Here is a 16,580-nt window from a genome sequence, read left to right as displayed (position 1 = left end):
TTATACCCATATTTTATTTTATTTTATTTTTTTTTTACTTCTATCAAAATTTTATAAACATATATTTTTATCCCCAGGGGTACAGGTCTGTGAATCACCAGGTTTAGTGGGTAGAAGAATAAATGAAACAAGATGGGATTGGGAGGGAGACAAACCATAAGTGACTCTTAATCTCACAAAACAAACTGTAGCAGATTATTTTTATCCCTGCCAAAAAAGCCCCAATTTCTAATTTCAGGGGTAAATTTGCTGTCTGATGATTTGTACATCTCACCTAAAAGATATTCAATCAGAATTCAAATACATAGTCAAGTAGTTAGCTTCTCAGTGTAAGAGAAGATTATTTTTGTAATCAGGTATATCGGTTCAAAACATCTTATTAAACGATAACTTTATTGGTGTCTCTTTACCTGAAGCTAAGAGAGAATCTTGCTAAAGTAATGAGAATGTGAGAAAAGATAATATAAAAATAAACGGGAAGAAAAGATATAACTTGTGTTTTTACATCACAGCTAATATTTTTTCATCAGCAGTTTTCTTCAAAATAAAACATAACACTGGAATTAATCCAAATGCTTGTCAGTTAGTGAATCATTAAACGAAAAGCAATATATCCATGTAATGGAATAGTTTACAGCAATAAAAAGGAAGAAACCACTGATACAAGCTACCTCATGGATGATTGTCAAAAACATTATGCTAAGTAAAAGAAGCCAGACATAAAAGACCACATATTGTATCTATTTGTGTAAAATATCCAGAAAAGGCAGTCCTATAGAGGCAGAAAGTAGATTAGTTATTGCCAAGCACTGGGGGTGTGGAAGGAGATTAACTGTAAATGGGCATGATGGGTATTTTGGGGGTGATCAAGATGTTCTAAGATAGATTTGTGATGATGGTTGCACAACTCTGTATATTTAATCAAAATCATTGAAATATACATTTAAATAGGTGAATTTTACTGTGTATGAATTATACTTCAATAAAGCTATTAAACAATGGAGATGATAGATGATAGATAGATGACAGATAAATTTGAAAAGAATAAAAACAGTATATGCTTTATAAGGAGGTGATCTAATTATTTAATTTATAGGTATTCATAAACATATCATAAATGTGTTTCTCCAAGTCTCATACATCTTTACCAGTATATGTTGTTTCATTTTCACAGATTATTTCCTGACACTTATTTTGAAAAAAAAAAAAAACAAATACAACTGGGGAATAGGTATGACTTCCAATTAAGAGTTTTCCATTATCTAGTTTTAGAAACAAAATATTTATAGATACTTTTAGAGGTAAAGGAAACACAGTGAAAATTTTGACCTGTTAATTTGTGAACATTCTGATATTAATTTTGTTTTTTTCCAGAAGAATTACCATTTCAAATCCCACTGATGAAGTCACCCTTGGACAAAATCCAACTGACTCCTGGGCAGGCATTGTCTCCTGGATTCCCTGGACCATTCATTTTTGCTGATAGTCTGTCCTCCGTGGAGACTCTGTTGACCAACATTCAGGTCAACAATATTTCTATAAACAAAATAAACGTAATACAAGACATTAGCATCTACATAAATTATTTCATACTTGAGAAACTAAAACAAATAAGATGAACTGCATGTCATTTGCTGCACTTTGACAGGGTCTACTGAAAGTGGCTTTGGATAATGCTCACTTCCAGGAGAAGCAGATTCAACAAGAAAAAAAAGAACTACAAACGGAGCTCTATAGAGAGAGAGAAATTAGAGAAAACCTTGAAAAACAACTTGCAGTTGAGCTTCAAAGCAGAAGTAAGTTTGACAAGTTCAATTACAGAATAAACACTTTGTTGTAGATATTTTCAAGAGTAGTAGAAATATCCTCAGATTTAGTTTGGAACTACTGAAAAAAATGACAAGCAAAGAATCAAATACTATGTGTAATCCACATGGCAAGATATTTATACCATTTCTATTTATTATAAAAGATAAAAAATAAAAAATTATATTGAAAGAAAAAAAAAGATAATGAACTAGATCTGGACTTCAGGCCAGTTGCCAATTTGTAAAATATGAATATTCTTAGTTTTCCCACAATTTCATAAAATACTCCTGGATATAGATAATCTAATAATTTCCTGTAGATGAAATGCTTAATCTTTGTCAAGAATAGTGCTGGATTCTGAGGATTTAAGATAAATAAAACTCAGTACCTGTCCTTGAGAGATTTGTATTTTAGAAGGCTAGCACAACCAACCAGTTAATTTCAAGACAAAGTGGCAAGAGCAATGATGTACAGTATATATGCTTATATAGAGAGAGGTAGTTAGTGCAGCTTGGTAGGGAAGTGAATAGTTGAGGAATGCTTCTTGATGCTGATACTTGAAACTGAGTCTTGAAGATCAGTAGGCTAAGAAATAGCGTGAGAGTATCTGAGTGGTTTAGACATTCTAGATAGAGGTATCAGTGAGCATAGGCATGAAAGCAAGAAGCAGCATACATTGGCTCATTATCTTGACAAACTCATTAAATACTATTAAGCAAGAACTTTACTTTTTGAAACTTAGAAAAATTCATTTATTTCTTGTATTTGGTATGCAAAATATTATTATGACTAGCAGTCATAAAGACACATATTTTAGTAGGATAATTTTTTATACTAAAGAATCTAATAATCATGTGTTAAATATAATAACAGTCTTAGATTGACTTATGCATATCTACTACATAGACTAAAATTGGCTTCTAACTTTTAGGGTTGTACTCATATCAATTTCTGTTTATTAACTTCTTATAGACTCTTCAGGTCTATCTTTTAACTACTATCACATCTATTGTATTTTAAAAAGACCTAGAAATGATAGGGGCACCTGGGTGGCCCTTGGTTGAGCATCTGCCATTGGCTCAGGTTGTGATCCTGGGGTCCTGAGATCGAGCCCAGAGCTGGGCTCCCTATTCAGTGGGGAGGCTGCTTCTCCCTTTTAATCACTCTCCCTCTATCCTTCCCCACTGCTCATAATCCCCCCTCACATATCCTGCTCATGGGCTCATCACTTAAGCTCTCCTCCCCACCATGCTCTCCACAACACTCCTCATGTTCTCCCCACACCTGTTTATGCTCTACCCCCTTTCCATTCATGCTCTCTCACTTGCACTCTCAAGTAAATAAATAAAATATTTAAGAAAAATAAAAAATAAAAAAGGCCTTGATATGGTAGATGTAATATTATATCTACTATCAAACTTATTCTGAAATATTTGTATTTAATAAATGTAGCATATTATTATTATGATATAATAATAATACCACTGCTACTACAATATCTTATTATCATTACTACTATCATTACTGTCACTACTACTAGTATACTACTAGTACTTCTACTAGTACTACTACTGGCTAATGCTTATCAACTGTCTGCTATGTGCTAAGCACTACTTTGAACATCTTACATCTAATGACTAACATAATTATAAGAAACTGTTAATCTGGGGGCACCTGGGTGGCTCAGTGGCCTAAAGCCTCTGCCTTCGGCTCTGGTCATGATCTCAGGGTCCTGGGATCGAGCCCCACGTTGGGCTCTCTGCCCAACAGGGAGCCTGCTTCCTCCTTTCTCTCTCTCTGCCTGATTCTCTGCCTACTTATAATCTCTGTCTGTCAAATAAATAAATAAATAAAATCTTTAAAAAAAAAGAAACTGTTAATCTTTCATCCTCACTGATTAAGAATAAAATTATGTACTTCATCTCTATGAACCTCAGTATCCTCATCTATTATAATAGTTGAACTGGATAATCACTTAAATTCCTTTCTAGTTCCCTAAATATCTCATATCCAGTATAACCAACTTTTTTTTGACGAAGTGTGAACTCTTTATCTGAAGTCATATGATTGAAAGGAAAGAGGGGGGAAATTGATCTTGTGCTCAAAAGTAAAACTGTCCAAGTATATAGAAAGAATATAATTATATATATGTAAATATTCCATAAAAACATAGTTATATATGTATATATATTTAGAATTCTTATTATTTTTCTAGTCAAAAAAGTAATGAGATATAGTCCCAGAAAAAGTGCTAGGTACATAGTAACTCCTAAATAAATAGTAGTTATTATTTTTATTTATGTAATTTTAAATGTAATATGCTGATGCTGTGGAATTGTTGAGCACAATGTTCAAGAGAGAATTCTTAAGGTGTTTTACAATACAACTAAATAAGTTTATTTAAGTAGCACAGGGACAGGACCCATGGGCAGAAAGAGTTGTACTTTTTACTCCATGAAGCTGGTTGGTTATATGCTTAACACTCAAAGGAGAGGGGATGTGCAGGGAGTATTACATCATAAATGTCTTTTTCAAATATCTACTCATAAAATTGTTTCACAATATTTCTCTGGCGCTTATCATTCAATTCATATTAGCTGTCAGCAAGATTTATAGGCAGTCATGAGACACTTTAAGAATGTAGCAATTAGCACATATGTCATCCTTATCAGAACAATGCAGGCTATAGGTCAGCATTTTGAGCTAAAGGTGCACATTTTTTGCTTCTTTCTTCACTGTGATATTGTTTGTAATATATGTAGTCATAAATTTAAAGAAAATCAACATATAGGATATTTTTGAGCCAATAATTTTACTAGAAGCAAAATTTTGGATTATTATGAACACTAAGTTATACAATAATTTGAATAATCTAGATTTCTTATTTAATTAATTGTTAAATGCTTTATATGAATGGTGATAAATAAGTATAATTAAAATACTAAGATATTTTTATGTTGAACCTAATTTAAAACTTTTTGCCAAAAATAACAGAACCCAGGTGTGCCTGGATGGCTCAGTCAGTTAAGCACCAGATTCCTGGTTTGGGTTCAGGTCATGATCTTGTGGATTGTGAGATAGATCCTGCACTGGGGCTCCACACTCAGTGGGGAGTCTGCTTGAAATTTTTCTCCCTCTGTCCCTTACCCCTCTTAAAATAAATAAATATCTAAAACAAAATTAAAAAAACAGAAACCATATATTCTCAGTTTCTTTGTTTCAAGTTTTCCAACTTTATTACCTCAGACCTCTGAATTTTTGTTTCACATAAACATAAATTTACCTGGGCACATTATTATTTTGAAGTAGCTGAAGGTCATTTATGTGAAAGAGCTTGAACTCTGAAATAAATACAAGTGAAACTTAAATTACCATCATAATTAGTTCAATAAAATATTTTAATTATATGTGAACACTTCTAACATCTTTTAAATGTCATAAAAATTTAATTTTGCATGGTTTTTGAATGTTTTTCTATTGTCACAATGAAAATATCTCAATTTCTAAAAACTGATTCAGAAAGACTGTGAAGATTGGTATGCTTAAAACCCTGCTATGAATCAATATATTGCAAGTGCCCAATAATTTTATCTAAAAAAACATATGCCCCGCAAAAGTGAAAGCATAAAGAAGTAAATTGTATGACTGAATACTGTTGAATCTAATGAGAATTGGAACCAAAAGAAGCTAATGATATTGTTTGTGTCTTTCTCTGTATCTGTATATGATTTATAATCCACAAAAACTGGCAAACCTATTTTATTGACCAAAGTTTTGGGAACTATTTACCTTTTCATGTTATAGCTACCATGCAAAAGCGTCTAAAGAAGGAGAAAAAAGCCAAGAGAAAACTGCAGGAAGCCTTGGAATTTGAATCAAAGCGCCGGGAACAAGTGGAACAAGCACTTAAGCAAGCCACTACTGGTGACAGTGGCCTGAGGATGTTGAAAGGTAATGTCTGATTTGGACTTTCACACTCAAAGTATACAAAGAAAAAAACCCAATTTAAAAAAGAGAGGGGGGCGCCTGGGTGGCTCGGTGGGTTAAAGCCTCTGACTTTGGCTCAGGTCATGATCCCAGCGTCCTGGGATCCAGCCCCATGTGGGTTCTCTGCTCAGCAGGGAGCCTGCTTCCTCCTCTCTCTCTCTGCCTGCCTCTCTGCCTACTTGTGATCTCTGTCAAATAAATAAATAAAATCTTTAAAAAAGAGAGGGAAGAAAGGAAGGAAGTGAGGGAGGGGAAGAAGGGAAGGGAAGGGAGAAAGGAAGGGAGGAAGATCTAGAATAAGGATGAGAGGGTGGAAGGAAGGGAGAGAAGAAAGAAAGGGAGAAAGGAAGGAAGGGAAGGAAGGAGGAAGGAAGGAAAGACGAAGAGCAGGAGGGGCAGGCTTTGTTCAAGAATAAAGAAAATCAATTTGAGGCCAATTGTTTTAGTTATTAACTAAATGTGTCAAAATAATCCCTATTCTGAGAGATACAAATAGCCTAGGAATAATAGGAAACCACACTGACTTTTACAGTAGAAGCAGTAATACTGATAACCTACTTGCACCTAAAACATGAGTATTTTATATCCATTCATATTAAAATATGCTGATGATTATTGTACTCTCTCTTAATGAATTATAGGATGTTGGCTTCTTTAATGTAGATTCCATCAGTGTTGAGGGTTTAAGGAGGGCCTGGATGAAAAAAAAAGTATGTTTTAAGTACATTCCTGGAGATTCTGTGAGAAGAGATGCTTCTGTCATGAAATCTCTTAATTCCAAATTTTTCTTATTACATTTTCAATTATGAAACCCTACAACATCATTTCTTCTCATAGAATATTCAGATTCTTCTTTCACAGCACATTGACAGCTTGTATTTTTAACTGATATGTTAAATATACATATGTATATTAACTAATATGTGTGTATAGCAAGTATAAGCCCAAGAATTTTACATGCACATGTATGCATACCCCATACACATGTATGACACACACATAAAACTAAAAGTGTGCTTCAGTGTCCTATACCAAGAATGACTAAATAATTTTTTACAAACATGGGTCATATTCTTTCTTTCCAGAAGTTAAATTCCTTTTTTACTGTGACTGTCTTGGATTATTATGCTCACAATCAATAGAAATACAGTGATATATTATTAACTCATCCTAACCATGACTTGTTGAGACGCAGAAAAAAATAATTATATATTAATATTTTACACAATGGGACATCTTAGTGAAAGCCAGAATCCTTGCTTATCAAATGTTCTAAAAATAACATTTCTTGAGTAGCAATGGGGCTTATGTTCTATGTACTCATTATTATTATTATTATTATTTGAGGCGCTGAGCTTGTCATTCTGAAGTGGTTTGACATTATTTTTTTTTTACATATTTAAAATCCACCTGTAATTGAGCTTATCTTGGTCTAGGTTTTCTATCATAAGGGAAAAACAGCTCTTTCTACAGCATGATGGGTACCTTGTATTCAAATCATTTTCTTATATTAATCTTTGATGGCATTGGGTGATGCACTAACATCTGTTATCCCATTACCCAAGGATGACCAAGTGAATATATATATATATATATATATATATATATATATATAAATGCTCATATAAATCTATGCTTCATGGATATAGATAGCTTTTAGATAATCACATCTCATATTTAAAATTGAAAAGAAAAACCCAACTTATTTCTTTTTTTCTCAATTTTTTTGGTTTCACTTATCTGTGGAGCATAACAAATAGCATGGAGGACATGGGGAGATAGAGAGGAGAAGGGAGTTGGGGGAAATTGGAAGGGGAGGTGAACCATAAGAGACTATGGACTCTGAAAAGCAATCTGAGGGTTTTGAAGGGGCGGGGGGGTGGGACATCAGGGTACCAGGTGGTGGGTATTATAGAGGGCACAGATTGCATGGAGCACTGGTTGTGGTGCAAAAATAATGAATACTGTTATGCTGAAAATAAATAAAAAATAATAAAAAAAAATTCATGTATCCCTTTGCCCTTATAACCAGTACTGCATAAAGACCACAAACCATAACGTGTGTTTTGGTCTTCAGTGTGCTTAGCATAGAGATAATCTCATCATCATCTCTCATTCATTTTACAATGAAAAATATAGCATAAGAATAGAGACCTTCCATTTATACAATTGTATCCATCTTTTTCTTATTCTACATTCAGGTCATATTGCCTGATAGTCTGAGAGGATTATTTTCCTGAGAATTATCTCTAGAGAATGAAATAAAGAAGTGTTTACTATATACTTGAAAATATATGCCAAATTTTAGAATTCAGCTATAGTTTATAATTCTCCCTTCTACCATTAAAAACAGACATATGGGGGCACCTGGGTGGCTCAGTGGGTTAAAGCCTCTGCCTTCAGTTCAGGTCATGATCCCAGGGTCCTGGGATCGAGCCCTACATCGGTCTCTCTGCTCTGTGGGGAGCCTGCTTCTTCCTCTCTCTCTCTGCCTGCCTCTCTGCCTACTTGTGATCTCTGTCTGTCAGATAAATAAATAAAATCTTTAAAAATTTTTTTAATAAAAAAAATAAAAAATAAAAAAATAAAAACAGACATATGAAAATAATAACAAGAATGCTATCCAAGATCTTGTGCTATCCATAGGACCAAATTACTAGTTTCACTTTAAATGGAATCAGAAAAAAATAGAATTGTACCTTAATCTTGAATGTCACTTCTTTCAGATACTGGAATTCCAGACACTGAAGTAGAAAACAATGGGACTCCTCATAATAGTACTACTATGCAAGGTACAGTAAACAGCTCCTCTCTATAACTGCCTGATATGGGGTGGGCATGAGTTCCTATGTTGATATTCTCTATATAAATAAAAAATGAAGTTTAATTATTCTCACTTTATGGCAGAGGAAGAAGTCTTCAGTATTTATTTTTATTTATTTTTATTTTTTATTTTTTATAAACATATATTTTTATCCCCAGGGGTACAGGTCTGTGAATCACCAGGTTTACACACTTCACAGCACTCACCAAAGCACATACCCTCCCCAATGTCCATAATCCCACCCCCCTCTCCCCAACCCCCCTCCCCCCAGCAACCTTCAGTTTGTTTTGTGAGATTAAGAGTCACTTATAGTTTGTCTCCCTCCCAATCCCATCAATTTCACATATACAATGTGGGAAATTTCTTGTACACTTAGCTTTTTAAAAAGAATGTATATTTATTTTAGGCATATTCTAAAAATGCATAATGGTAAATATAATTTACCTTTCTGAAGTGTACAATAATATACTTTTAAAAATTTGTAAAAACCACAGGTAGAATAATTATAACCTATCAATATGTTTGATGAGTTCTAGACAACATTTTTATCACACTCTAAATTCCAATGCTGTTTAGATAACTTTATAAGCCATCTAAATATGGAAATAAGAACATGACTTGTAATTCATGATTTTCAAGATTCCCATAAGTGCTTAGATCCTTTAAAATATTTAAAAATACTTGGTAGTAGTAGAATAGATGATACAAGTAAATTTAAAATTTCACTGGAGTGCAAAACAATCTGAAAGGAGAAATTGAATTTAACCACTGGAATTTTTCTTGTCTGATTTTAATGCAGTTTTCTAGCTCTTTGTATGCAGATTACCTTTATTTTTATGTTTAATATGGAAAAATGTCTCACTCTAATAAAAAAGAAAAGGAATCTCTATGAAAAAATGATTTCTTAACTTCAGAAAGCAAGACAATCATGGATGTTACTTGCTAGAGGATTAACTAATCAATGCCTTTTCATTGTGTAATTACTAGGTCTACATGAAGGTAATGGAACTAGATGTGACTAAAAGATCCATTTGGGTTCTTTTGTGTGTCCACACTTATGTGGTAGTTTCAGAAAATTTAGAAACCCTCACTCATGTAGACTTGCGCATCATTTTTTACAAAACAAGGATTGTCAGAGCTCATGGATCTTCTGATAATGCCTGTTTCTGCTGCGGTTGAGTAGATCTAATTAATGCATTAATTTTGCTAAGTGTGCTTTGTTCATTCAGTGAAGCTTTTGATATTTTTAATCCCTCTTATGCTTGCTGGCTTTCTTCCCTCAGTTTAAAAGTTGCATCTATGCGCCCAAAGCCAATATGGACAAGACTCATTGTCTGTCTGATCAAGTCACCACAGTTAAATTTATGAGCAAAATCTCCACTAGTTGTGGGCTACCAGTAGTTGAGTTTGCTGTCACATATTGGGACAAGGTAGGGTTGAATAAGCTTGAAGCATTTGATGACTTCTTAATTTGTGACACACAAATATAGAGCCAGTCTTTTATGGAACGTTGAGTTTGATTGTGCTCCTCCTTTGATGGACTTTAAGGTCAGCTTTGGAACTGGAGAGGTTAAAGCAAACACACCATCGTGGGTTGTACATTTATTATCCTGTAATCCTATACTTTCAATCCATTGCTGTTTGTTTAATGTATATGATGTCTTTAATTTGCAGTAGTAACATCTTTCCCTACTCTGAAATATATACAAACATTTTTACTGTCCTAAAGTTGTTTCATTTCCATGCAACTAAAAACAGGTATCTAATTCCTGGGAATTAGTTAGATGATATAAATCAAAAGCCTTTGATTTGGTTTAAATTTTCTTATTTTAACAAAGTCTGCAAAGAATGGCTTTTGTATATTAACTTGTGGTTGGGGTAGGGCACATTTAATATTTATTTTCATTGAGCATACTTTTAGTAATTTCTGCTATTTTTTGCTGGCTAAATATGAGGGAATTAGTACATCTTTGAAAGGATTAAGGTAGAATATATTTTATTTTTATTTATTTATTTATTTATTTTATTATTTATTTGACAGAGAGAGATCACAAGTAGGCAGAGAGGCAGGCAGAGAGGCAGGCAGAGAGAGAGAGAGGAGGAAGCAGGCTCCCCACTGAGCAGAGAGCCCGATGCGGGACTGGATCCCAGAACCCTGAGATCATGACCTGAGCCGAAGGCAGCGGTTCAACCCACCGAGCCACCCAGGTGCCCATCCTTAGGAGAGTTTAAAGAGGACTTGGAAGAATGTTGTTTGGTCATCTTTAAAACTAATAAAGTTATATACAGTTTTATGCTAATGGTTACATGGATTTTAGTACAAAGATTCTTTGTACTAAAAAAAAAGATTCTTTGTACTAAGATTCATACATGTATTCTAAATCTCTTTAGCTTAGTTATTTTATGTCTTTTATGCTTTGAATGTTGTTTGACAGACAAGGTATGCATGAACCACCTTTTGTAACCCTAATTTTAATGGTCTATTATAGCAACTCCTTCTGAATATTTTAAGGTGATCACACAATGAATACATACTCACTCTGATGGCTCTGTCCACTGTTGGTGGAGGTGAAGGATTCGGTGGAACATATACACTAATATTATCTCATCTAGATTCACATAATTCAGTTGAGGGCCTGCAAGACAGCACATTAACCATCTTATCAACCAATCTCTGTTCCACATTAAATAAACATACTGGGTGTCATTAAGTGCACCTTCAGATCAATGATTTTTTTCAAATGACATTCAAGTACCATTTGTGTAGTGCCTTTCTGCTGATAAAAGCAAATTAAATTAGCACAACTACAAGAGCACTGATAAACACCAAAACTGAACAGCAGTACCATTATCTAACAAAGTAGTATTTTCTCTTTACTGTGTTCTGCCATTTAGTTATTATCCTATTGGAAATCTAATTATAATCCTTTTACTCCCTAGTCAGACTCTACAGTTTTTGCAAGCTTAGCACTGACAAGTGATTTCATTACATTTGATTGCCCGCACCCAGATTGACTTAACTTCACTTGAAGACCTAAAAGCCCTCTCAGTTTCTCAGATTCCCTATTTGCACATTAAAGCAACAGCTCCTTTAATTAATTATCATAAACAGTAGTAACATGAACTGCTGAACAGAAAATAACATCATTTTATGATCACAGGGAGACTTCTCCTTTTGCATGTTTATACCTTAGTTAACTCTTATATGACTATATTTCATTGTTAGGAGCTACTGGTACAGTTGACAGTGCATGTTCTTAAAATTTTGAGAATTGACATCATCATCTTAATAATAACAGATAAAATAAGCCCAGGACACGAAGCTCTTAAGTTTTAGAAAAAACACAACAGCCTTCAAAAACTGACTTTCTAGTAATAAAATAAAATAATAAGAAAAGTTCAAGGGAGATAGCATCATAAATTGTAAGGGCTGACACAATGCTCCCTTTCCTGCCATTGTATTTGTTTGGGGAAAACAAAACAAAACAAAATTTAAAAAACAAACAAATTAGGAACTGTTTTTGTAAGAGGAATGTCAATCTGTGTAAATGATTCTTACATTTGCTTTTTTTGCCTACATGTTTGACCATGACACAGAATGATTTAACACTGGAATATATTTTTCCATAAATATGGTGGAATCTTAAATTATTTTCCTTCCTTTTGCTACTAACACACAGGAAATAGATATTAAATCTAACCTACATGTTAAAAGTAAACCAAAATTTGATGCAAAAGATAAACCTACTAAAAATTTTTTCCTGCTGAGGGGGAAAAGAAAAATTCAGTTCAGAAAAATGTAAAATCTTATTCATAGAATATAGACTAACCTTTCTAAAGTATGAAAAGCATGATCTCATCCATGCAGCACGTTGTAAAGATGCCACTGAAGAATTAAAAGCAAGGTGACTAAAGTGTCATTTGATTCTAAAAGCAACAGACACAATTTTAACACTTCTATGCTAAAAACACACTTATTACATCTTACAATGTAATATGTGCTTAATTAACATATAGAAAGTTTAATATACATTTACAGTATGAAGTATATATGAATATGTGTATTCTCATCTACTCTCTGAAAATGAATTTGAGCAACATCTATCCTTCCTCAACCTTTGAAAGTTCCTTATATTCTGTCTTTGTTGCTCACTTGGTTACCTAGAATAACATTCCTCTAATGAGCTTCAGATGGCATGCTAGTATTTATTGGAAACAATTACCCTTGAGCTAAAATTGTCATTGCAGAATCTGCTAGAATAACAATGAAAGGGATGGTAGGAGCAAGTAAGGAGACTGGAAAAATTAAATCATATATGATTACTTCCCATGTATATGATTTGAAAAGAAAAACAAAAAGGAGAGCAGGTAGAATTTCTCTATAGGGTTTTCTAAGTCCCACGATATTGTGCTCTACATCTTTCTCTTGGGGCTCCACAGACTACTTCCTGCTCTATCTTGATGAATCATCAATTACCCTCCCCTTTTATGTCTTATACTATGGTGTAAGGTATTCATAGACATATTAATATTCCCACTGAAAAGTAGAAGTGTTCTTTTCTAAAGTGTTCTTTTCTAATAGTGTGACAGATATTAGAGAGATTGTGGGAAGTAGGTCTTCTTCCCACTTAAATGCTTCTTTTGAGAGTAGGAGCCTTTTACTACTCAGAGAAACATTGCTGCAACTGTCATCATAGAGTGAAAAAAAGACTGTAGCACACACCCCACAGAGAAGATTTTAACATCTTTCTTTAAGGCAACAGTGTTTTTTTTTTTTTTTTTCCTGTAAGATTCATTAGATGGCCCTAATCTTTTTATTTTCTCCCCCAGGAAGTATTTCTCTCTCATTTTCTTCATCCCTCACGGGATTTTTATCTTGATTGATAGTACCTCACAGACTATATCATACCTTTTTCTGTGAAATAACTACCAGGTTATAGTGCATATTATGCTTTTAGTTCTTTCTAAGGAGAATTTAAAGAGGTTACATTACTTGGTAATTTTGAGTTTGGTTGTCAAGAGGTGGCTTGAACCAACTACTACTACATTGTTAACAGAATATTTGCAATGACTGAAAGGCTGCCACATTAATGAAGATAACATAAAGTCCCATCTACAGATCTAAGACATACAACTCCAGTTATATATCTCACTTACACAATAGATGAAATTGTAGCTTAGTGATAGCAAGATAGTGAGATTTGCAAGCCAAAATAGGTTTCTCTGCTACTTAGCATTTTGTAAGTCTATAGATTAATTCATCAATCAAAAATTTTTCTGACTCTTATCCAGGAAGAGTTGTTTAACTCAACTTTATCACTGTTTAGCCAGTTACATTATGGTCCATCCTCTGTATGTGTACAACACATTTTTAAGCTTAAAATTCACTCTTTCCCTCCTCAAACCCAGATAAGCTTGAGGAAAATGCAAAAGGAAAGTCTTTCTCTGATTTAAAGTCTCTCAGTTTCACATTTGTGTTTTAGTGTACAGCACACAGCATTTTCATAGAAAACTGTAATAATATGTTATTGTTGTCATACCACTTCTTTTAAATAAGTAGAATAAAAGAAAAAGGGTAGAATGATGTTGCAGCCACATAAATATGTTGTAGTTCTATGCCAACACGCTTATTGGATAATCCTAAAGCTGGAAGAGTGAAAAAAAGAAAGGCAAGGTCTAGTGTTTGTATAGCCTGGTGAACTTTGTGCCATTCTTTTCTTTTGAGGAGATAGGGTAAGGGAGGGCTTAATTTAAAAAAGTAACTTATCGGGTGACTTAACTGAAATTTCCAGGGATAGATTCAGGCATGCATCCAGGAACTCAAATAATAAATCTGTAACATGTCTCTCCTTCTAGTTCCCTCTAGTCTCCCTTCCCTTTGAAGGCTTTGGGTTTTTTGTTTTGTTTGTTTGTTTTTGTTTTTGTTTTTGTTTTATATTTGGCTAAGTTTTCCTATTCCATTGTGCAAAATGTGGCAAGCCCAGGTTTATTGTTAGTTCTCTTATTAGTAACAATTCCGTCAGAAAGAGGATTTTGGTTTTGTGCCATTCTTAACACACATCCTCTACCAGGATTGCTTCTGTATGATAATTAAGAACGATATGATTAACCTCCACTTTATAAGTAGGGAAATCGCCTAAGAGAAGTTAATTGCCTTGCTGTCGATAGCGGGCTCTAAAACATAGGAATCTTAATTCCCTCACACATTATCCTCATTGTCAATTTGTGTTGATATTTTCACTTTCAATCTATACTGTTAAAATCACTAGTCATCTAGCTAGGATATTTAACTAGATCATAATATTATCCTATGAAAAATAGGATCCAGCAGGACCTAGGTGAAAGAAACCTTCTCCAGCTTGTAGTTAATTAACCAAAAGAGCCTAAAACCAACTCTAATTAAATAATTACTTCTGCCTTGAAACTTTGCAGAGATTGGGGTAGTACTTATAAAAACTACACAAATAACATATAGCTCTCTTTTTTATTTAAAACTGTGTAGAGAAACTGAAATAAAAATAGAAAGAAACTTTTCTATTTGTGGCAAAACTCACATCATCTATCAGAACTAGACCTTAACAGATCCTCAGTATTGTAACTTAGGTCAAGATTCTTTACCGTGGGCCTTTAGCATAAAGTCTTACTAGTTTGCTATAGGGAACTTCTTCCTCATTTATAATACCATATAAGAATCAATTTTGGAAATTAAAGTGAATTTAAAGAAAAACATTCTTCAGATTTTATCCAGACCTCCTTGAAGTCCCCTAATATGTTGATCCCCACAGTTTATAATTTACTTGTTTAATGTTTAGAAGTTAACATTAGTAATAATCTGTTTACTCAAGCTGCAATCTACTTTACCTCAATAATGCAAATGGTTATTTAGACATTTTCAATTATTTCTCTTTTAACTTTAAAGAAAGCAGTATTTTTATAAACATTTCTTCACTATTTCCCTACTGTCCCATAAAAGTTTAAGTGATTGTACTTTCTTCAAAAAAATACAGATGAATATCACGTTGATCTCAGCATTGGTGAGTATCCATTTAAAATGGGTGAGGCATAACCTGCAACTCAAATTTTACAATCTCCTGGTAACTGCATTTTAATCTTCTATGGGAAATGTTGGATGTGGTCATTTTTAATGTTGTTCAAGTAAACACTTAATATTTTCCCATTACTTTCATTTTCATTTTCTTCCATATTTTGATCACACATCAGGATTATAGTGTTGTTCTATTAGTTTAATATTCAAAAGGAATAGTTAAAAGTTATAAAAAGTAACTTTAAATATACTAAATGTACTTTTAAATATTACATTAAAATATTTACAGTATGCTTCTTAAAGTGCAAATAAATAAATATTCACAAAATAATTTTTAGATTATATACTTATGGAAAGTGGGTGATACAACTTTAGACTTTTAAAGAAATGGCATAAACAACTTACCACTTTTCACCTTGGTATTATCTGTAAGAAGTATTGCAAGAATATGACATTCCATATGTGATACAAGTGCTTAGAGTGGCTTAGTATGGCTCCTAACATAGTCAGTGTTCCACAAATACTAGTTTTTATTTATACTTCTTTCTTTTCCTTTCTTTTCTCTGCAGGAAAGTAGAACTCAAGTACATCTAGAGCTCTTAGTGTGGCTCAAAAATTGCAGGTCTGTGTACTGGACACATGTACTTTTATTGACATTTTATATCTGGTCTGTGGGAGACACAATGTAGGAAGAGCATTGGTCTAGTAGTCAGAATTTTTCAGTCACTAATTGGCTAATTCATTTACTAAGCTTGAGAAGTAATTCAATCTATCCCTTCCTGAGTTTTAGTAAAATAGTAATTATAATATTTGCCTAATCATCCCCCTCAATACATTAGATCCATACTTTCTGATAAGTATGACAGATATAAGATTTCATTATGACTATGCCCAATACAATACATATGAAGTTAG

The 16,580-nt window shown here is 33.3% G+C and overlaps 1 protein-coding gene across 1 annotated transcript in view; it reads left to right on the top strand.

Moving 5' to 3' along the window:
• The window catches only part of DACH2 (dachshund family transcription factor 2), an 848,671-nt gene that overhangs the window by 810,504 nt on the left and 21,587 nt on the right, over window positions 1-16,580 (top strand). The window contains 4 exon segments of the mRNA XM_059385214.1: window positions 1,375-1,523; window positions 1,649-1,796; window positions 5,614-5,760; window positions 8,523-8,588. Of these exon segments, the coding sequence (XP_059241197.1) occupies window positions 1,375-1,523; window positions 1,649-1,796; window positions 5,614-5,760; window positions 8,523-8,588 (510 nt within the window).

Source organism: Mustela nigripes, chromosome X, assembly GCF_022355385.1.
Source record: "Mustela nigripes isolate SB6536 chromosome X, MUSNIG.SB6536, whole genome shotgun sequence".
NCBI classification, from domain to species: Eukaryota; Metazoa; Chordata; class Mammalia; order Carnivora; family Mustelidae; genus Mustela; species Mustela nigripes.
This window is presented reverse-complemented; position numbering and strand designations above follow the sequence as displayed.